Here is a 21,108-nt window from a genome sequence, read left to right on the forward strand (position 1 = left end):
AGCTCGGGGTGGAAGGCAGGGCCCGACCCCTCGGGGAGGGAGGAGCACCAGGCGCCCCAGCATGCGAGGGTCTGAGGGACAGCCAGCGGGCACAGGAGCCCAGAAGCAGGCAGGGCCCTCTGGGGGAGCCTGCTGGGGCCGGGGCTTACTTGAGGGTCTGCTTGTTGGCCTGGTAACTGCACAGCCTCTCCCGGATCTCCTCCAGCTCAGCCTCCAGCTGGCCATCCCCCACGAGGCCAGGAGCCCTTCTCCCCGCGTCGGCCTGGGAGCCCCCTGAGGAAGACAAGGAGCAGCCTGGCTCCCGGGGTTCCCGGGCTCCCCCTGCCCCTCCCAGGGCTCACGGAGCTGCCCGCGATCCTAGGCCAGAAGCTAGGAGAGGCCTCGGCCGTCCTCGGGCACCTTCGGTCTCTGCAAAGCCAGCGGGCGTGAGGATGCCCGAGAGGAGGGCGGGCGGCCCCCGGAGGCCTCTCCTGACCCCCCGGCACCGAGGCCGCGCTCTGGCGAGACCCGCTTACCCGCAGCCTCCGGGCGCCGCGCGGGCCTCCCCTCAGTCCCCAGGAAGTTCTCGGGAGGAGGCAGACAGCTGCCGGGCTGGGCACGCTCCGTCCTGGCCACAACCTCTGCGGGCTCTCCGGGCTCTCCGGGCTCCGGCTCGGGGGGTGCCGCCCCGGCTGCCGGCTGGAAGGGAAGGACATGAGAGGCTTCGGCACCGACCCAGAGGCCCCCCTCCTGCCTCTCGGCCCTGGCCCTGGAGAAGGCCGCACCCTCCCACAAGCCTCCCCAGGGAGGCTGGCAGCGGCCACCCTCGAGCTCCCACACGCCGTGCTGGCCTTTGGGGTTTCTGGTTGTGCCTCTCCTCGCCCAGGCCAGGAGCAGCCCTGGGGGAAGGTGCTCCTCCCCCACACGCGCCCATTTTACAGAGAAGGAAAGTCATGCCTGGAGGACAAAAGGCTCCTCCAGGCTCACCCAGGAGGCTGCTGGCAGAGCTGGGCCTCCCCTACGCAGGGCCCGGCCACCCTCTGGAAGGGGGGAGGGGAGGTCAACTCACGCCATCCAGCAGCTGTGGCTCACTGGCTACAGAGCAGGGGGGCGCCGGGGGCGGCTCCACCTGGGAGCGGCTGGGGGCCTCTGGGGGGCGAGTCCTGGTGGCGGGTCCTGGGTCCCCCGGAGCTGTGACAGGGCCGGGCCGGGCAGAGCCGAGGGGCCCCGAGACCGCCGAGAAGAGCCTGGGGCAGAGGGCCGGGACGCTGTCGGGGGAGCAGGGACCAGCCCCCCCAGCTAGCCCCGCAGGGCCTCGGCCCCCCTAAACGTCTGGGAAAGCGGCACAGGCTCGAGCGGGAAGCCCCCCAGCTCTCCTCAGGGCTCCCTGGGCACGTGCCAGTCACGTCCTCTCTGTCCCAGCCAGCACCCTCCGAGGGGAGGCTGCCGCCTTTTGGGGGGCTCCTGGGCGGGGGACAGCGTGCCAGCCAGCAGAGACCTCCGGCACGAGGCTCCCCTCAGAAAAGGTCCGAAGGCTTCTGCCTCCCTCGGCTCCCCCCCTCCAATTCTCCATCACTTCCTCCAGCCAGGAAGATGGGGTGCGGCAGACAGAGCGCTGGGTCAGGAGGCGGGAAGACCTGAGTTCAAATCCTGCCGCAGACACTGACTAGCTGTGACTGTGCACGAGACACTTAAGTCTGTCTGCCTCTTAGGGGACCCCGTCTCCTCCCTTCCCCAAGTGGGGGGCTCCCCCGGCTCCTCGAGGGTGGCTGGCATTCACGGGGGGGTGGGGAGGCTGGCACTTTGCCCGCCGCGAGCACTAGCATTAATGCCCATCGTGCAGAGGAGCGTGCCGAGGCCCAGAGGGGTGGAGGCAGGGCCGGGAGGCTGCAGTCCATCTGCAGCACCCGGGCAGCCACCAGGAATCGCCCGGTGCCCTTACCTGGGGCGCAGCGGCCCAGTGGGGCCGGCCCTCTCCACGGGGTCCAGCAGGAAGTCCGGACGGCGAGGCTGCTTCCTCACAGGCCGCACGAGGCCGCTGCAGGGTGGAGGGAACGGCTGCCTCCCTGCCCGGGCACACCGCGCCCCGGGCACTGCCCATCTCCTCACCCAGCTCAAAGGGCACAGGCCCCCCCCCCCCCCAGCACAGGGCACCAGTGGATCCTGGGGAGGAGGGGGGAAAGGACTTGCCCAGGGTCAGAACCACTGGGAGGGGCAGACTCCAGCCCTCTTTGGCCTCAAGTCCCAGCTAAACCACCACCTCTTCCAGGAAGCCCTCCAGGAAGAGGAGGGGGAGGGGAAGGAGGGGGCGCGGCAGAAAGCGGAAAAAGGAGAAATCAGGAGCCGAGGCCCAAACTAGGTCCTTGGGGGCTTGTCCTGTCCAGGTCCCCTGGGAACCTGCTAGGGACCCCATGGGCAGGAGCCCCCCACTGGGAAAGGAGGACTGCCGGGGGCACTCACGGGTCGGGGAGGTAGGGGTCCCCAGAAGCCAGCTGAAGGGCCCAACCCCACGACTTCTGGGGCCTCCGAGGCACTCGCGACGGCTCCGGGCCCACAGCAGCCTCCCCGGAGGCGGCGCTGCCAGCAGGGGAAAGCGTGCCGGCGACGGGCACCTCGAACGTCACTCTCCTCTGGGCGTGGGCGGCCTTGGCCAAGGCCTTGTGCTTCCAGAGGGTGGCGCAGCGCCGGACGACCTGGTGTACACTGTGGGCCGCCTGCCCACACAGTGACCCCCTCCCTGAGGTCAGAGAGCGCCCCCCAGGCAGTGACCCCTCCCTGAGGCCGGAGCGCCCCCCCCGCAGTGCCCCCCTCCCTGAGGTCAGAGAGCGCCCCCCAGGCAGTGACCCCTCCCTGAGGCCGGAGCGCCCCCCCCCGCAGTGCCCCCCTCCCTGAGGTCAGAGAGCGCCCCCCAGGCAGTGACCCCCTCCCTGAGGCCGGAACACCCCCCCCCCGCAGTGGCCCCCCCCCCGCAGTGGCCCCCGCCTCCCCCAGCCCAGAAAGGTGCCCAGACCTGGGCCTGCCGCTGGGCGTGGAGCTGCCCGCGGAAGCTCTTCATGCCCGTCGTGAACCTCAGGAGGCGGGTGACGCCCGCGTGGACCAGGCCGTCGCGGTAGGCCAGCGCGGCCCGCTCCAGCCGGGCTCTCTTCCTCCTCCGCTCCAGCACAAAGGCCAGCCAGGCGTCCCACACCTGCAGGGCGGCGCGCTCAGAGGGCTCCTCTCGGGAGGCAGCGAGGAGCCTCCGGGCCCAAAGAGGAGCTTCATAGGGAGGCCGGGCTGGGCCTCGGCTGGGGGGGGGGGCAGAGGGAGGGGCAGTCCCAGGACCCCCAGGGAGAAGGGGGGCCGCCCCCGCGGGGCCCAGCCAATACCTTTCCCTGCAGTGTGAAGGACCAAAACCAGAGCGCGCGGACGGTGGCCTGCTGCTCCCGCTGCCTCTCCCCCAGCTGCTGGCCAAGAAGGACGAGAGCCGTGACGGTGGCACCGACGGGCCCAGGAGGGCGGGCAGAGGCAGACGGACAGAGGGAGGGACGGGCAGATGGATGGATAGAGGGAGGGACAGAGGGACGGGCAAAGGCAGCGTCTGGCAGCTGCAAGAGCAAACTCGGAGCGAGGCAAGAAAAAGCGGTTGGTGCCACCACGTGGCATGACCTGGGGGGCCGCCCACCTGGCACTTCCACGTGGAGAAGCAGGAGCGGCCGAGTCTCTGGGCCATCAGCCGGGCGCCGAGCCGCTGCAGGAGCTAAAGGGAAAGCCGGGGCCACCTTGAGTAGCCCCTCGAGGCGACTCCCGGCCCTCTTGCTCCGGCCGGCCGCCCCCCCCCTCCGCTCACCATCTTCCGGACGTGCCGCGAGTGGTAGCTCTTCCAGCGCGCCATGCAGGCCCCGAGCAGCCTCCCCCTGTGGTGCCGCGCGGCCCGCAGCTCCTGCGCTCTCTGCTGGGAAGAGCTCCGGCCGCGCTCCCGCCAGCGCTGGAACAGGACTCGCAGACGGCCTGGGGCGGAGGAGGGCCGGCTCAGTGGCCTTCGCCCTCTGTCCCCTCAGACGCTGTCCCGGCCCTGGCCGGAAGGGACTGGCCCGGGGTCTCCTGGCCGCTCCTGAAGGGGCGTCCCACCCCCGGCTCCTTCGCTCACCTCGTGCCAGCTGCTTCCTGGCCTCCGCCAGGGCCTCATCGTCCCGCTGCCTGCAGCACCTCCTCCGCGACGCCGCGTCCCTCCAGTGCATGGCCACCTGCAGAAGGGCGGCGTCTTTGATGCCCACCGCCGGCCGCGGGGCTCGACCCAGGACGCAGAGAGGACCCGGCCCTGCCCTGGGGAAGGAGGGGCGAGGACGGGACAGGCAAGAGAGGGCAGGAGGCAGCGAGGCCAAAGCCAGGGAAGGGCAGGAAGGAGGAAAAGGGTGGGAGGAGGCTGCGCCAGGAAGCCCCGGGACAGCCCCCCCCCCCAGGGCCAGGCAGAGCTCAGGGGCAGGAGGACAAAACTGGAGCCCTTCCCCACCCCTGGGAACCTCCAGGCAGGAGGAAGGGACAGGCCTCGGGGAAGACGGGGCCTAGCAATGGCAGGCCCCACACACGGCCTGGCCTTGGCCACTCTTCTGCCTTAGAAGCAAGGCTCGGCGCTCGGCCTGCGGGACCAGGAGGCTAGGGGGGGCTCCCTCCCCAGGTCTGCAGGGAGAGGCTGGGGGAGGCTTCGCACATGCTCCAGGGCAGCTGTGGGCCCCCTGCAACACCCCCCAGGTGATGGGAACCCCAAGTTCAGAGCAGGAAAAACAGGCCACGGGGTCGCCGAGTCACGGGAAATGAACACAAACAGGAAGGGGGGGAGGGCGAGTAGCCGGCAGGAAGGACAAGGAATGAGCAGAGGCCGCCGGTGCGGCCATCACGGGTCCCGGGAAGCCCCAGCCGAGCAGGCCGCAGCTCCTGGAAGAACCTTCCTGACCGGGAAGGCCAAGACCAAGTTCCGGGGAGGCTCGGGGAGAAAGGCAGCGTGCGCGCGGGCCCGGGCCCAAAGGAACCTAACGGACGGCAGAGGAGGCGGCCTTGGGATCCCTGAAGCCGGTGCTGGGTGCAGGGACAGGAGCAGCAGGCACGCGGGGGGACCCTCACTACACGTGGAACACGGAACGAGGTCAGACATCTCCATCAACTCTGTGGGGCTTTCGGGGCAAGACCCTGGAGGGGCGCCATTTCCTTCTCCGGCTCATTTTACAGACAAGCAAACAGGCTGGCGGGGCTCCCTGGCCAGGCTTACAAAGCCAGACAGTGACTACAGGCAGCTTTGATCCAGGTCTATCCGTGCTACCCACTGCGCCGCCCAGCCACTCCCAGAAACGGCCTGCACTAGCACAAATAAAGACAGCTAAACAGCTGGAGAAACAGTAACTGCTCATGGACGGGTCGAGCCAATCGAATAAAAATGGTAACAGGACTGAAATCCATTCCACGGGACTCCTCTAGAGAGCTAGAAAAAATAGTCACAAAATTCGTCCAGAGGAGCAAAAGGCCAAAAGAGCAATGGAATGTCGGAATAAGAGAAGCCTCAGGAAGAGGCAGGCCCGACTGGAGCTACAGCACCCGGCTGGAACTGTGAGAACAGCTGGGAACGCGGGAAAGCAGCCAGGCAGAAACTAGGTAGAGGCCAAGCTCTGGCTTTAATGAGATTCAGGGCTTTTCCCCAGAGGAGCTCAAAGGGGGCGCAACTGCGCTAGACGCCTAAACCATCGGCGTGCCGGGAAGAAACTCCCGGGCAGCTCTAGCCGAATCAAGGAGGATCACAGGAGGTAAAAGGCGTCACTTGGACCCCATAAGATTAAAAAGATTTTGCGCCAACAAAACCAATGCAGTTAAAACGAAGAGAAGCGGGAAAGGGAGCCGTTCCCCAGCTGGCACACGACCAAAGGAGGTGGCAAGGCAGCCTTCAAAGGAAGAAATTCAAGTGGGCAAAAGCCACGTGGGAAAATGCTCTAAATGCCGAGGAATTGGAGAAGCGCCCGTGAAAGCAGCCCCGATCGCCCCATCAGCCTGGCGAAGTGGACAGACAAGGAAAAGAAGCTGCCGGAGGGGATCCGGGTCATGGACTGCTGAGGCACCGTCAGAGGGTGAACGGTCCGGCCCTTCTGGAGAGCGCCCGGGGATTGCCAGAGCACCATCGCTGCCAGGGAGGAGGAGGAGGCGGCGGCGCAGAGCTTACCAGGCAGGATGACGCCCGAGGGCAGGAGGCCTCTGCCCAGACAGAAGGGAACCTCAGGCCTCGCCCCCCACGCGGACACTCCAGCAGGAGCCCAGAGACCCAGCTCGGGGACACCCGGGGCCTCTCGGGCTTCCAGAGAAGCAGGCATTGGGGGCCGCGTCTGCCCTTGGGGACGAGCAGACCTTCGTGGCCACCCTGCCAGGCCCTGTGGCGCTCCGTGGACAAGGGAGCTCGGGCCTGCTCTCCCGGGTCAGTCTGGCTCCCTCCCGCAGTGGGCGCCCACTGGCCGGGCCCATCCCTCGGCACACCTTCCAGAGGACGGTTCTTCTGTAGTGCCCCTCGGCCTGGACGGCTTTCCTGGCCTCCTCCGCCTGGGCCGTGGCATTCTCCCTCCAGAGTTGAAACACCCACCTACAGGCAAGGCCGAGGGAGCAGCTCAGCATCCTGCCCACTCCTGGGGAGCCCGGGGCAGCGACAGTCAGAGGCAGGAGGAGTTCTCAAGCGAGCACGGCCCCTCCCAGAATCCTCCAGGAATCCTCCATGTCTTTAGCCCAGCCGACACACGGCAGGGGCCTGATAAAGGGTAGGGGGCAAGCCGGCTGCCTCTCAGGAGCCCAACTGATCCCTCCTCCCTCTTAGACAGGAGCTCCCCAAGGCCAGGGCTGAAGGGAGCGGGCAGCCCCCCCGGGCCAGGCAGAGATCTGGGGAGACGGAGCGGGCCGGAGGGCACTGGGGGACCCTACCGCAGGAGCTCCCGGCGATGCCACTCTTCTCTCTCTGCCACGTGGCACAGCACAGCTTGAACTCTGCCCTGGTACGTCTGTAGGAAAGAAGGCCTGGCCTTTAGCAGTCCGAGGCGCGTCCCTCCACAGCGCTTGCCCGTCATCTCTGCCGTGAGGGGGAGCTCCCCGAGGGCAGGCTCCATCTGTGCCCCTCCCATGTGGCCACACGCGACGAGGTGCCCGGGAAGGAGCTCCAAGCCGTGCCCCGATGCCACCTGCCTCTCCCCTCCACCCACTGCCTCGGTGAAGCCCGGCCACAAGCTCTTAGGGGCGTCCGCCAGGGCGGGCAGGCTTGAGGAGGGGCCCCGGCGCCTCTCACCATCCAGCCGGTCAGGCTCCTCCGCAGCAGCGCCTGGTGGTGATGGCAGTCGGCGCGGATCACCTTCTCCCACTTCACGTTCTGCAGGGCCACGTACTACGGGAGGGAAATGTGAGGGGGAAGGGCCGGGCGGCGAGGAGGACCGTGGGCCCAGGGCGCGCGCACGAGGGGGCTCCCCCCGGGGGCTTGGCCGGAGGGTTGATGGCCTCCAGTCAGAGCCCTCCCGAGCCGGCCCCTGGCCCGCCAGGCCGCTCACCTGTCGCCACTTGCTCCAGGTCAAACGCACGAGCAGACACGAGTGGAAGGCTGCAGCCCTCGCCTCCCCGGCCCGCCTGGAGGAGGGAAATGGGGCAGAGCCTGTTCTCACTTGCAGGCCTCATCCCAAACCTCCTGGCCTCCTTTTTCCCAAAAGGGAAATGGGTCGGGCTGGGCAGGCTTTGAGCCATGGTGGAGAAGGCCCAGAGAGGTGGCCCCTCACACTCTCCCCTTGGCTGTGCCCCTCGCCGTGCAGGTCAAACCTGGGAGGCTCTGGGGGTCCTACAAGCAAAGCTGGGGGTTGCCAGGACTTGGGTGGAAAGGCCCAACAAAGAGCTCTGTGGAAGGGGAGGGAAGACACCCGGCTCAGAGGAAGGGGCCAGGACTCGGGGCCAAGGATGGCAGATGGCACGAGACAAGACGCGAAGAAGAGGGCTGGCCTGGGGGCTTTGGGGGGCACCGAATTCCTGCCTGGGAGGGTTTCCTTGCTGTAGTGGCTACACCAGGTGGCAGCTGAGAGCCCCAAGTGACTGAGAGGTAAAAGGCCTGGCATGAGCCAGGGCTGGAAGGGCCCTGAATGCCAGCTGGAGGACTGAATGCCAGCTGGAGGCCTAAATGCCAGCTGGAGGCCTGACTGCCAGCTGGAGGCCCTGAATGCCAGCTGGAGGCTCTCTACCTTCAGCCTGGGAGGTCTCGGGGGAAGCACAGGAGTGACATGAGGAAGATGACGTGGGGGGAAGTGGGGAGCCTGGCAGAGGGGAGTATTATGATCAGGGGATCCCCTTGGCCAGGGCGAAGGGCCGCCCGAGCAGCACCGGCCTTGGGACGCGTCGGGGAACGTAAGAGGTACTTGCTGAGCTCGGACGGCCTCGAGGTTCTCCTTCCAGACCCGGAAGGCCCTGTGCAGCTGCCTGCGGCGGCGATGGGCGCACGCTGTGGCCTGGCTCCCTCTTTCCACGGACTGCTCGGCTGCCCGCCGGCGCCACCTGGACCAGTAGTGCCGGAGCACCTGCTGCTCAGCGTGGAGGACGGCCTAGGGCAGAGGGGGGAAACAGAGGCTGGTGAGGAAGGAGATCGGGCCCGGAATGCTGCCTGTGCCGCTCCCTCCGGCTCTGGCCGAGCAGAGCTCCTCGCCACGCTTGCCGCCCAGGTTTGCCGGGCACCAAACTGGAGCCTTGAATTGTGCTGGGGCCCGTCTCCCCTATCAATCCCATCACAATCTTACCCAACTCTTGGGGATGAAATCCAGTGCCCCCCCCATGAAGCCCTCCGTGATTCCCCCAGCTGGTTGGGGTCCCTACTCCCTTCCCAGGCTGCAGGGAGGCCCCCAGGCCTCGGAGGCCGTGTCTTCACTGAGTGGCCCATTAGCGAGGAGAACCGAGCTGAGGGGCAGCGAGGCCCACGCTGAAGTCATTTAACAGACAAAGACACTGAGGCACAGACGGGTCAAGTGATCTGTCCGAGGCCACACAGGAAAGAAGTGCGAGTAGAACAGAGTCGGGATTTCCCCCTCATCCTACTGCCGGACGGCCAGCTCGGGGGTCCCCTGAGCCCCGAGACCCAACGGTGCTCAGCAAAGACAGGGCGACCCAGGCCCGCCAAGGGGAGGCCTGGCTTCCCATCGGCTCCCCCAAGCTCCTCGGGTCCAGCCCTTCTCTGTCTCAGAGCTGCCCACCTCGCCAGGCTGGCATCAGGAGAGCGACAGTGAGCCACGGGCCCAGGGGTGCCAAGGCCCGCCTTCCTCGCCACCCCTGCCCACCCGCTTCAGGGCCGGCCCGGCTCCCGTCCGTTTACCATCCTCTCAGACAATCGCACTTCTCGCTGCCGATACGCCTTCTGCCACCACGTATCGAACGCCCGTCTCTTCACCAGATCCCTAAAAGGAAGAAGAGTGAAAAGGGGCCGGACATGTGTGGACTGCCGGCCGGCCGGCCCTCTGGCCCCGCTGCCCGGAGGTGAGGCGGGGAGGGCAGCCCTGCCACCACCGGCGGCCCCCAGCATCAGAGGAGCCCTCAGTGGCGGCGGCCAGCCGGGGTCCACGGGATCCCCCCGAGGCTCCCCATCCCTCCTGACCTCAAGCCTAAACCGGCCTCTCCACAGCCTCCCCCCATGGCCCTCTGGATACACGAAGAGGGCTCTCCCACCTCCTGAGCCTTGTCTTCTCCGGGTCTTGCCCCTCATCCTCCTACAGCCTCAAAGCCTCGGAGGCGCTGCTGGAGCCCTGGGGCCCAGACCAAAGCACCTCCCGATGGGCCCCACCGCGGGCCCGCAGAGGCCAGGGCAAAGCCATCCGCCGCGGCCTCCCCACAGTCCTCCCCGTCTTCCGTGGCCCCTCTGGCCAAAGCGGCTCTTTCTGCCAGGCCACGCGCCGTCATGGGCAAGAACTGGTCTCTAGGGAAGCCGGCACGTCCCGATTCTGCCAGCCTCCCCTCAGAGGGCCTTGGCTTCCTCCTACCCAGAGGCCAAGGGGCTCTGTCTCTCTCTGTCCGCCTATAAGCGGGGAGTGACAAGACACGTTGGAAGGGCCTCGTGGGCCCGCGGGAGGCGGGCGCTCCCTAAGACCGTCAGGAGGGGGCCATCGGGGCTCTGCTGCTTAGCCAAGTGCTCAGTGACGCCCCCAACAGTCATGCGCCGGCCTGGGAAGATGGGCGACGAAACAAGGCCCTGCCTAGCTGGCCACGGGGGTCACGGGCCCAGCACCCCGGGAGGGGCCACCCTGAAGAGCGGGGGGCCAGGAGCGGGAGGCCCGGGGCCTGCTTCAGGCAATGGCACCCGCCGTGTCCAGGACCTTCCCACATCTGGCCTGGGGTGACTCCTCTGGAAAACATGGTGGCCAAGTGTTCGACTGAAGTGCTGCTACCAGTTTAGCCTCACCGCCCCCAGACACGTCTGGAGGCCCCTCCGGAAGTGCAGCCAGAGGCTAGGAGGAAGCACCAGCTTTGGGAGAAGCTCGCCGGATGCCCAAACAAGACAACCATTTCCTGAATTCCGAACCCAGGCCAGGATGTTGGCGCTTTCTTCTTCTTCTTCCACCGAGTTGTCAGAACAGAACCAAGACGCCCACCAATCAAGGTGTCACTGCGGACCTGGATGACACGGCACAGAAATCAGTGGAAGGATCGGCAGGGAACGAAGGACATTTCCAGCCCTCAGAGCGCGTGACAAGGCCGCGATCCTCCGAAGCGCTTGGCAGCTAAAATAGCCGTTGACAGGCCAGTCCCAAGAAGGAAGAGTCAGAAGCACGTGAGCGCGATGGTTCCGTGGTCGAGCTGCACGAAGGTGCTCCCTGCTCAGCCCGGGCTGTGGGGAAGCCATGGCACAAATGGGGTTCGGCCCGCATCTCACGGAGACGACGTGGCTCCGAAATGAAAGGTGATCCCAGACCACGTGACAGGCACGATCCCGGGGGGGGGGGGGGGGGCGGCGGAATTCTGGACCGTTGGAGGATGTCACAAGAGAGAAAAGGCGTCGCCGCCATCACGCAGAACTGAACAACACTTGCAACTGCACGAACAAAGTTGCTGCAACGCGAATGGGATGGGACGTGTTCAGCTGAGGAAAACCCTCTGTAGCCAAAGTGTAGGGAAAACGGAACGTGAAGCCGAAAGAGCCTCTTCCCTGGCAGGTGCAGGTCAACGGAGAGGAACGACCAGCTCAACAGAACCGGAAACGATCAACTATGGCATGAAGGAATGAAGTCTGACCCGACGGAGGAAACTCCAACAACTGTGACGGTTCACCCGCGCCATCAGAATTCAAACTCAGCTTCGAAGGACGGCCATTCCTCTCTCCAGGAAGTCGAACCAAATGAAATCTTGTGCTCGGACTTTTATCTTTTTAAACCCTCCCCTTCCGTCTTAGAATCAATCCTGGGGATCGGCGCCAGGGCAGAAGAGCAGACCCCCTAGGCCAAGGGGGTCAAGTGACTCACCCAGGGTCACCCAGTGAGGAAGTGTCTGAGGCCAGATTGGAACCCAGGACCTCTCTTCTCTGGGCCGGGCTCTACCCTCTGAGCCATCTGGCTCCTCCTCGAGGACAGGGATGTCCTCGATTATTTTGCTTTGCTGATTTTAAAGATATGTGCACGTTTATGTAATTCTACACACACACACGTACAAGTGCGTCATTTGTACAACCCAGCGGAATTGCTTCTCAGCTCTGGGAGGGGGGAGGGAGAGAAAAATGAATCCTGTAACAGCCTTGGACCTGCAACAGGGAGGAAGAAGCCCCCGGGCACCCCACAAAGCCCCCCAAAGGCTCAGAGGGAGTCTCAGCACCGACTGGTCAGGAGGGACTGCGGCGGGCCAAGTGTTCCCGCAGGACCTACCTGCGGAAGTTCACAGCCTCTTCCTGCCGTGCCCTCCGCTCCCGCTGCCGGCGGCTGAAGCTCCTCCAGGCCTCGAAGAGGACGGACAGGCTCCTGCCCCGATAGTGACCTTCGGCTCTGGCGTACTGCATCTGGAGGACAGCGAGGGCCCGGGACAGCCAGTGAGCCGAGGGGAAGCCGGCCCAGAACTGCAGACCAGCCACCAGCCCGAGAGAAAAGGCCCCAAATCACTAGCGAGGAGGGAGGCGGAGGATGCCCCCTCGGTCCCAACACGGGCAGAGGCGACGGCAGGCACAGAAGGGGCTCCCGGGGCAGCCCCAAGCCAGAACCTGATCCAGACGGCACCACCCATGTCCCACGTTGCTGATCGGACGCCTCCGGCTCAACGTGGCCAAAACTGAGGTCGCCCCGTCCCTCCCTTCCTCAGATGCCCCAGTTTTGGCAGAGATCACGCTGCCTTGCCAGCTTCCCAGAAGGGCAAGGCTGGCATCGCCTCTCTCCCCCCATGGAGCCCATCAATCGCCAAATCTCTCTCCTGTCTGCCTCCCGGCTCCACCTCCTCCCCCCTCGGGTCTGTCCCCCCACCATCGCCTCAGAGCTCCTCTTTCCACGCGGGGCTGAGGGTGCCTCATCCCCGCCACCCCCAGCCGCTCTCTAGTCTAGCAAGTACTCCCACGGCCCTGCCGTCTCCCCAGGGTCAGGATTGGGCTGCTTCTCTGTCCACAAAGCGGGTGTCCATTGCACGGGAGCGGTTCTGGGATGTCCCGAGATCGCCGCACTTTGGACTAAGGATGGCGAAGGCAGGGAACACTCTAAAGGGGACTACAGGAACCCAGGCTCCGGGCAAGGGAGCAGAGGACGAGACACCCCTCGCCAGGGCCCAGAGGGGCCAAGCGTGGGCTGTGCCGTCGGGCCCAGGCACTGGCTCCTGGCTTGGTCCTCTACCACACAACTGAAGGACTCAGAAGCAAAAATGTCCTTTCTCCCTTCCAAAATCCCCCAGAGAGCCTCCAGAGGCCATCACACACCCTGCCCAGCCTGGCACACGAGGAGGTAGCAGAGGCAGGGGAGGGCTGAGCCTGCCTGTCTCTGAATCCCGGCACCCACAGTAAACGCTTGACCCAACTTGGCCAGAAGGCAGGAAAGGCATCTCCCGCGAGGCCTCCGGGGTGCTCCTCTGGACAGCAGGGACCCCTAAGCCATGTGCCTGGGGCCATCCCCCCACCCCGCTGGGCCAGATCCGGTTTCCTCCTCTGTGAGGATCTTTACTCGCTCTGGGATTCTGTGGCTCTGCTAAGGGAGGGAGGGAGGGAAGGAAGGAAGGAAGAAAGGAAGGCTGCCTGCGGCCTCTGAAGTTCCCCCATCTTTGCTTCTCCACTCCCCAACGACCGGCACGGGCCTTGCGCAGGGCAGACGAGCCCTTAGAGCACAGAGTGGCCCACAAGGGAGCAGGAATCAGACTTGTTCCGAGCCCCCCTTTCACCGCAGCTCCCTGCCAGGTGCAGCTGCAGCAGAGAGAACCAAGAAGAGGAAGTGGCAGCTGGATGGCGCCACGGACAGAGCGCTGGGCCCCGTGACAGAAGCTGGCACTGGAGAAAAAGTGCCAGCCTGAAGAGTGTGTGAAATTATCACTTTGACAGAGGAGGAGCCCCAGGAGGGGAATTCGAGAGGGGGAGAAGACTCTGGCTGGGAGAGCAGTGAGGGTCTCTTGGTCTTGAGAAGCCAAAGAGAGAAGTTGGGAAAAAGACTTTCTCCCGAGGGTTAGCCGTTTTTCCGGCTGGTGACTGGAAATCTTTCTCTCCCAACACTTCCCAATTGAAGGGACTTTCTGAAGAGAAACCTGAGCAGACTTTACCTCAGCTCCTGTTGCCCAGGGGTGAGTCAACCTGACTTTCTCTCAAGGGGCTTAGGCTGCCATGGCCTGAGTTCCCCCCAAACTTGAGGAGGGAGGGGAAAGGATTTAGATAGAGAGAGGGACCCCTTTTCCCACATTCCTTTTCCCATTCTTCCCTGCCCATTATTCTTTTGTATTACCTGATTAACATTAAAAGTTATCTGTTCCCCAAGTGAGTGAATGGATCTAGGGGAGACCTTTGGGTCTCGAGTAGTGGAGGGGGGATAAGAGGGACAAGAGTGAATTGGGGAGAGCAGCTTTAGTTAAGGAGGGAAGGCAGAAGGGGGAAAATCTTCAAACCCCCTCTCCTCTCTCTGAGCCAACTCGTTACATCTGCTGTCTCCTCTGAACCCCGCTTTGAGAAAGGGGTTCTCCTCCCTTTCCCCCTCTCTCATACCAAAAGTCCAAGCTCCCTTAGGGGCACAAGAACTTCCCTACCTTTTATGTTTGTTTTTTTTAAGACAGCTCAGAGAGGGGAGGTCCTGGGTTCTGCTTCCCAGCCATGTGACCCTGGGTGAGTCACTTAACCCCCAGTGCCTAGCCCTGACTGCCCATCCGCCCCGGAACGGATACTTAGTATTGGCTCTAAGGAGGAAGTTCAGGTTTCAAAGGAAGGTCATGCTGCCCATGGGAAGATGTCTTAGACTCTTGTCCTTTCCCAAAGAGGCATTAAGCAACAAGAGGAGAGGCAGAAGGAAGAACGGAAGAACTTTGGGGCCTCTTCATGTGCTCCGTGGAGGCAGAGTTCCCAGAACATGGCAAACACAGGCGCCCCGAGGCCATACATCCACATCTGCTGGATCTCCCAGTCCCCAGGAGGAGGCCTGGCTCAGGGGAGCTGGTCGGGGCCCAGGAACGGGGGGAGCCCAGGGGCAGGGCAGGAGCAGGGCCTGAATCTGAGACTCTTTCAAGGGATGGAAAGCTTTACTGGAATTGGTTTCATCTTCTCTGGTTTTCTGAAAACTGTGAGCAAGGCTGGCTCTTTGGGAAGGAGAAGATGGGAAATCTGGGAGACGAAGAACGCAAGAGAGAAAGTTTAAATCTATTAAAGACGGACAGCTATCCGGGCCCCAGTTGGGCAGGTCCCATCACCCCCAGGGCCCAGCCCTCAGCACTCTTCAGCCTTAGAGCAGATTCAGTATTGAATGCAAGAAGGCAGGGGAGGGGCTCAAGAAAATCCAAGCAGAAGGGCATTTGGGCCCCCTCCTGAGGGGGGCGCCCTGGGGAATACCCTGGGTGGCTGGCCGCCTCTGTCCCTGGGCCTCTGCAGGCCTAGCTTTCCTGCAGAGAGGCAGGGCACCAAATGAATGAGTTTCTGCCCCGAAGCCCACGTCCCGAGCTGTCAGCTTTTAGCCAAAGCGACAGACCCTTGGTGAGGGGAGGACCCTTGGCCTAACGCCCACCCCAACAGAGCCTGCGTGGGGAGCTCATCACCTCCTGGGGTGCCTGGGGAGGAATCTTTAGAGCACCAACCTAGAATCTACCTCCCAGAGACGTCCCCCAGGCTTGTTCCTGCCCAAGAGGCCTCCCACCCTCTGGACAGCCATCTCCCCCTCGAGGTGTCTGGAGGCGGGGCACGGCTCCCCTCCTGGCCAAGCTAAGGGTTGGCAGGAAACGCTGCCAGGTTTAGGGCACCCCCGACCTTCTCTAGGTGGGAGAGCACAAGCCATCCTGGGCAGCCACACCGGCGGCCCACATGGCTGCTGAGAAGGACCTGGCAGGCAGACGCCCCCATCCTCCGGCCTGGTGCCCGGAAATCAGAGACAAGCCCGAGGACCGGGGCTGCCCTTGCCTCCCTCCTCCCCACAGGAACACTTCTGCTCCCTTCCAGCCACACGATCTCGCTGGCCAATGCAGGCAGAGGCCCCGTTTTCCCCTTTCCAAGACCTCCCTACCCGTTGGTGCCGACTCCCCCGGGCGTTGAGTGCCCACCGCTGAAGGCATTTCTGCAGCAAGGCTTGCCTGGAAAACAAGAAGGAAGTCCCTAAGCGCCCGGGGGCTCTCTGGGAGAGGAACTGACTGGGGGTGTCCCTGAGCCCGTGGGGCCCCCCCACCAGCCCGGGCCTCCCTTAGGGGAACACCAAAGTGAGAGGTGCCAAGGCTCCTGGAGGGGAGGAAGAGAGGAAGCGGGAGCCGGCCGGCCTCTTGGTCACGGCGGCCTTAGGGTAGGACGTGGTGCCCTGGTGGGGGGAAATGCTGCTGAGGATGTCATCCACGCTGCCCCCTCCTTTGGGGGCTGAAATAAGGGACTGACTGTCCGTGGCAGCGGCTCAGACACGGAACACTTGAGGCGAGCAAGCCCGGGAGGTGCCGAGACAACCCAGGCAGGGGAGGCGGGGAGGCACGGGGGGTCTATGCTGGGAAGCAAAGCCGGATCTCCCGCCTGGAGGTGGCTCTCCATCCCCTTCCGCCATCGGCTCCAAGACCAAACCGAGCCCATCTGTTTCCGGGGAAGGAGCCACAAGGGCCGAGCTTGGAGCGGGCAGTCCCTGGAGCCGCTGAGGGAGAGGGCTGTGAGGACGCCGTGCCACGAGGCCCGGAGGCCGCGGGCCCGAACCCGGGACGACTGCAGGAAGCACCCTTCCTGGCTGAGAGGAGCCCGAGACGCTGCCAGCCTGCCCTGGGCCCATTGGGAGGTCCCTGCCGGACCCTGCCAAGCTGAGCCCCGCGAGGTGGGGGCGGCACGGCTTCTCCCGCTCTGCTTCCAGGCCTCTGGGGTCTGTGGGGGGTTTGGCTTTCCTCCCTTTCCTTTAGCTGGATTCTTGATGGCCCCACTTTGCATCCAGAAATCCACCACCAGTAAAGAGGGCCAAGAGGGGTGCTCCGGGCTCAGACACCCCACCTTTACCATGGCAACTGGCCAAGTGATGCCCGAGACTGCGGGAGCTGGAAGGGTCCTGGGGAGCACCTAGCACAAAACCGGACTTCTCCAGGGGGGAAAGGACCCCAGGGCCAGCCCTGCTGGCATTTCCCAGTTCATTCAAGAGAAACGTCCCTTGCTGAGGGCCATTCTCCCTGGAAGACACCCAAGTCCCTCGGGTCCCATCTCCAGTCCCCAGACACCTTTCGGGCTGGCGTGGGGCTGCCTGCGTGGCCTCACGGCCCAGCGAGGAGAAGAGGGGTCTGAGCAGGCAGACAGACAGACAGGCCAGGCGCTCCCCATCTCCCGTCTCTATCATGACTCCTCCCCAAGCAATGAATAAATGAGCCTCTGGCTTACAAAACAGTCTCCTGTGCATTAATTAGAGCTAATAATGCCCTGAGTGTGTACAGCCCCAGGTGCCCCGTCTGACCCCCTCAATTTACAGATGAAGAAACTAAGGCAAGACACCTAAGTGACTCGCCCTGGGACTCTGACTGGGTCTTCCTGCCTCCAAGGCCCGTGCTCTACCCATCGCACCACACTGCCTTGAGGTCACCAAAGCCGGGAGGGGGGCCCCAGGAGGCCAGCTCCCCCCTCTGAGCCCTACAGTTCGGCAGCCAGCAAGGTCCGGTGTGCCAGGCCCATGCCATCAGGCACCTTCCCCACGCCCCACCACAGCTCCCCTAAACTGGCACGTCCCCCCCCAAAGGTCCTGCTGGGGAAAAGCCAGCCAGCCCCCCCCTCAGCCCCTCAGGGGCGAGCAGAGCCAAGGAAGGACCTTCAGGCAGCCCAGAGAGTGCAGCCCGGCGAGGCTGGGGGGACTCTGGGGCCCTGAGGAGTCTGGACGGGCAGATGGGATGGCGGGGGCCGTGCGTGTCCCTGCCAGGACGTCCGGCCGGCCAGGCGCCCAGCCTGTGACGAGTCCTGATCCTGCCTCACGCAGACTTCCCGAGTTCAAATCTGGCCTCAGGCACCTCCCCGCTGACCCTGGCCCAGTCACCTATCCCTGTGGGCCTCAGTTTCCTCATCTGTAAAATGGGCTACGGGAAAAAGACAAACCTCTCCCGTATCACTGCAAAACAACGGGACAACAGGCAAGGCAAGGGCTCCTGGGAAGAGGCCAAAGCCGAGACCTGAAAAGAAGAAAGGCAGCGGCTTGCCGGGGTCCCGGCCGCGAGTGCCCTACCGGTAGTGGCTGTGAGCCTGGAGGAGCTGCGGCAGCTGCTTCTCGTCCTCTCTCTGGTCAGCCCGAGCACACCAGCGGTGCCAGAACCTCTGCAAAAGCTGGACATGGAGCGAGACGGAGACACGAGTCAGGGCGCGTGGGGGACCCTCCTGAGAACCCCGCCGAGGAAGCCCTCCCCTCCTGGGCCTCGGGCCATCGGAGCGCCCCCGGAGGCCCCCATCCCGGCCGCCCTCCTGCCAAAGCGATGGCAGAGACCCAACCCCGCTCCCACCCTGGGCTCGCTTCAAGGTCCAAGGCAGCTGAGTGGGGGAGGCGCCCTTCCCCCAGGGGCAGCTTCCTGCCTCTACACCCCCTCCCCAGGCGCAGGGGCCGGTCACCGGGGAACAGAGGCCCAGAGCCGGCCTCCTGGTCTCTCGGGGCAGTCCCACGAGGAGAAGCCGGGCTCCTTTCAGGCAGAAACTGTCTCAAAGGACACCGTGACGGCCCAGACCCACAGACGACCAGGAGCGGCTGCCGGCTGTTGACCGCCCGCCCGCTGACCGTGTCCCAGGCTAAGTGAACCCGTGCCCAGGCCTGGAGCCCGCAGAACGCTGCCAGGACGGGCGCCGGCGAGCCTCACCGTGGCCTGGTGCTGCCTGTGGGCCAGATTCTTCCTCAGCCGCCGGAGACGGGACTCCTTCACGTTCTGCCTCAGGGCCCCGAAGCAGCGGAGCTGGGGAACAGGAGAGCAGACTCGGCTCCTGCCCTCACAGAGCCACAACCAAAGGGCCAATCCCGAGGCCCGGCCTGGGAGTCAGGGTCAGGCGGCCCTGCCGGGCACTCCCTGTGGACCCCGGCCCGGGGCTCAGTGCCCTCATCTGTAGAGGGGGAGGCTGGCGCAAAGGACCGACGCTCCCTCCGGCTCTATGTCTCCGGAGAGGAGGGGGGCAGATTGGGGGGGAGTAGGAGGTCCTGGGAACATCGCAGAGAAACCGAGGCAGGAAAGGGGGAAGGGCCTATCCCGCTCAGGGAAGCCTCAGGCAGAAGGGCCATGAGGAGGCCCCTAAAGGCATGCTAGTGAGTGCCTTCTTCAAGAGGCAAGGAGGGGGCAGCGAGGGGGATGGAGAGCCAGGCCTAGAGACGGGAGGGCCTGGGTTCAAATGTGGCCTCAGATGCTTCCTAGGGTCACTCTGGGCCTAGCCTGACCGCTCTTCGGCCTTGGAAACAACACCCGGAATCGATTCTAAGACAGAAGGGGAGGGTTTCGAAGGATGCCTGAAAACATTTTCATCTGGCTGGCTGTTGCCTTCCTTTTTTATTTATTTTTAAACCCCTACCTTCTTGGAGTCAATACAGGGCTAGGCAATGGGGGTCAAGTGACTTGCCCAGGGTCACACAGCTGGGAAGTGGCTGAGGCCAGATTTGAACCCAGGCCCTCCCGTCTCTAGGGCTGGTTCTCCATCCACTGAGCTACCCAGCTGCCCCCTGTTCCCTTCCTTTTTTGAAGGCCTTCCCTTCCGTCTTCGATCCCTACCGGGTATTGTTTCCAAGGCAGAAGAGCGGCCGGGCTAGGCCATGGGGGTCACCCAGCCAGGAAGTGCCTGGGGTCACATTTGAACCCAGGACCTCCCGACCCGGGCCTGGCTCCCAGCCACTGAGCCACCCAGCTGTCCCGTTTTTCTCTCTCCGCTCCAAAGGGGTCTTTGCCCTCTCCTCTCCCCAGGATCCCTCGTGAAGGCATTTAAAAGAGGAAAGAACACGGGGCAGCACCGGGTGTCCCCACCTCCGCAGGGGAGGGAAGGGAGGCCCGGCCTGTCCTTCCTGGCGGAGGGGTCAGGAAACAGGAGCGGAGGCCTCGGAGCCTCCCGTCGCCCCTGGCGGGCCGGCAAGGAGCGTCCTGCTCAGGGGAAGCAGCTCACCACCAGCCGCTGCCTGTGGTGCTCCTCGGCCATGGCCTGCAAAGCCGCCTGCTCGGCCCGGAGCAGCATGTCTGTCCTGAAGTTAAAGGAAGCGAGCCCGGACAAGCGAGGGGGGCGGACGGGGCCAGCCCCCCAAACGGGACACCCGAGTCCTGCTGCTGCCCCTACAGGGTTCTCTGAGCCACGGACAGAGCGACGGACTGCGTGTGAGGCCCGACCTCCAGGGCTGACCTTCCACCCCTCCAGGGCCCCCCCCCACGCTGCCTCCTCCAAGGGGGACCCAACGGGAAAGGCAGGGGACCGTGGGAAAGGCCCCGGGGGGCACGCAGGGGGCCCCCCACAGGTTCATGGGGCCACAGGCGAAAAGCCGGCGTCACCCGGCTGGGGAGCCGCCTCCCAGGGGACGGCCCCAACGGGTCTGAACCCTCAGAGTGTGCCGCCACGTCACGGAGAGCCCGGGCCGCCGCAGGGATTCCCAAGCACGCGGGTGAGCCTCGACTCCCTTCAGAAGCTCCTCTCGGGCCATGGACTACCGGAGAGGGCTGGTCTTGGGGCCCAAAGCTCGAGGCGGAGCTCCCCCACTTCCTGGGGGGCTGGTGAGCCTCGGTTTCCTTCTCTGTCGCACGGAGACGGAGTAAGCCCTTTCCTCCCAGCTCCCACAACTGTGACCCTCGGCCCATCCCCGCGGAACCTCCCTGGTCCCTGGGACGCTCTTGGTCCCCGGCTCGAACCCAGAGCCGCCCTGTGCCCCAAGGCCGCCCGGAAGGATACAGTGTTTCCAGCGCTCCAAGGCCCGCCGCAGGCTGATCCGGGCCGCCAGCGCCTCGATCCGCGCCTGGTGGGCGTGAAGGCAGCGCCTGTGCGCCCAGGCCGCCCGCCACAGCGAGAAGCAGGTCCGCGTCACAGAGGCGCCGCGGAATCGTGCGGCCAGTTCTAGAGAGGAGCACACAGCGGGGTTCCGTCTGCCAGGGCAGGGGGAGGGGCTCGTGTCCCCTCCCGCCTCCCAGGGAGGACAGGATGCTGACGGGGCCCGGCCACACGTACACACCCACGTCCCGGAGCACCAAGATATGGGGGGCCGCCAGAGGAGGGGCCTCCCAGCTTTCCTGCTTTGGCTTTTGGGGGGAATCAGGGCTGGCTTTGTTTGAACCCTCATCTTGGGTCTCCGTATCAGTTCTGAGACAGGCAGTGAGTGGGGTCACACAACTAGGAAGTATCTGAGGGCAGACTTGAACCCAGGACCGCCTGCCTCCGGGCCTGGCTGCCCTTTGGCCTCTCCTTCTGCTCCTCACTGGGCCTTCTGCAGGCCCTTCTCCGGGAGCTCCGTTTGGGTCTTGGACCCATGCTAGACAGGAAGCTTCCCCCGCACCCCGGAGTCTAACAAATGGACCCATGAAGGACCCTCACTTGGGACTAGCAGGGGC

General features: G+C 64.8%; 1 protein-coding gene across 3 annotated transcripts in view; it reads right to left on the reverse strand.

Annotated features, from left to right (window-relative positions):
• SFI1 (SFI1 centrin binding protein) overlaps positions 1–21,108 on the reverse strand; it is a 36,487-nt gene that overhangs the window by 1,250 nt on the left and 14,129 nt on the right. For 2 of the 3 annotated variants that reach the window (XM_056821454.1, XM_056821453.1), the window contains exons 10-31: positions 20,456–20,617; positions 19,685–19,755; positions 18,406–18,498; positions 17,787–17,884; positions 15,633–15,699; positions 11,844–11,974; positions 9,311–9,392; positions 8,371–8,549; positions 7,518–7,593; positions 7,262–7,357; positions 6,904–6,980; positions 6,469–6,571; positions 4,106–4,202; positions 3,806–3,966; positions 3,641–3,715; positions 3,345–3,422; positions 2,990–3,166; positions 2,440–2,693; positions 1,922–2,017; positions 1,049–1,226; positions 516–678; positions 150–273 (exon numbers count right to left, since the gene is read on the reverse strand). In XM_056821454.1, the coding sequence (XP_056677432.1) occupies positions 150–273; positions 516–678; positions 1,049–1,226; positions 1,922–2,017; positions 2,440–2,693; positions 2,990–3,166; positions 3,345–3,422; positions 3,641–3,715; positions 3,806–3,966; positions 4,106–4,202; positions 6,469–6,571; positions 6,904–6,980; positions 7,262–7,357; positions 7,518–7,593; positions 8,371–8,549; positions 9,311–9,392; positions 11,844–11,974; positions 15,633–15,699; positions 17,787–17,884; positions 18,406–18,498; positions 19,685–19,755; positions 20,456–20,617 (2,638 nt within the window). The remainder of the gene's footprint in view (positions 1–149; positions 274–515; positions 679–1,048; positions 1,227–1,921; positions 2,018–2,439; positions 2,694–2,989; positions 3,167–3,344; positions 3,423–3,640; positions 3,716–3,805; positions 3,967–4,105; positions 4,203–6,468; positions 6,572–6,903; positions 6,981–7,261; positions 7,358–7,517; positions 7,594–8,370; positions 8,550–9,310; positions 9,393–11,843; positions 11,975–15,632; positions 15,700–17,786; positions 17,885–18,405; positions 18,499–19,684; positions 19,756–20,455; positions 20,618–21,108) is intronic. The other variant, XM_056821455.1, reaches the window with a different exon arrangement.

Source organism: Monodelphis domestica, chromosome 3 (genome assembly GCF_027887165.1).
Source record: "Monodelphis domestica isolate mMonDom1 chromosome 3, mMonDom1.pri, whole genome shotgun sequence".
Classification (NCBI taxonomy): Eukaryota; Metazoa; Chordata; class Mammalia; order Didelphimorphia; family Didelphidae; genus Monodelphis; species Monodelphis domestica.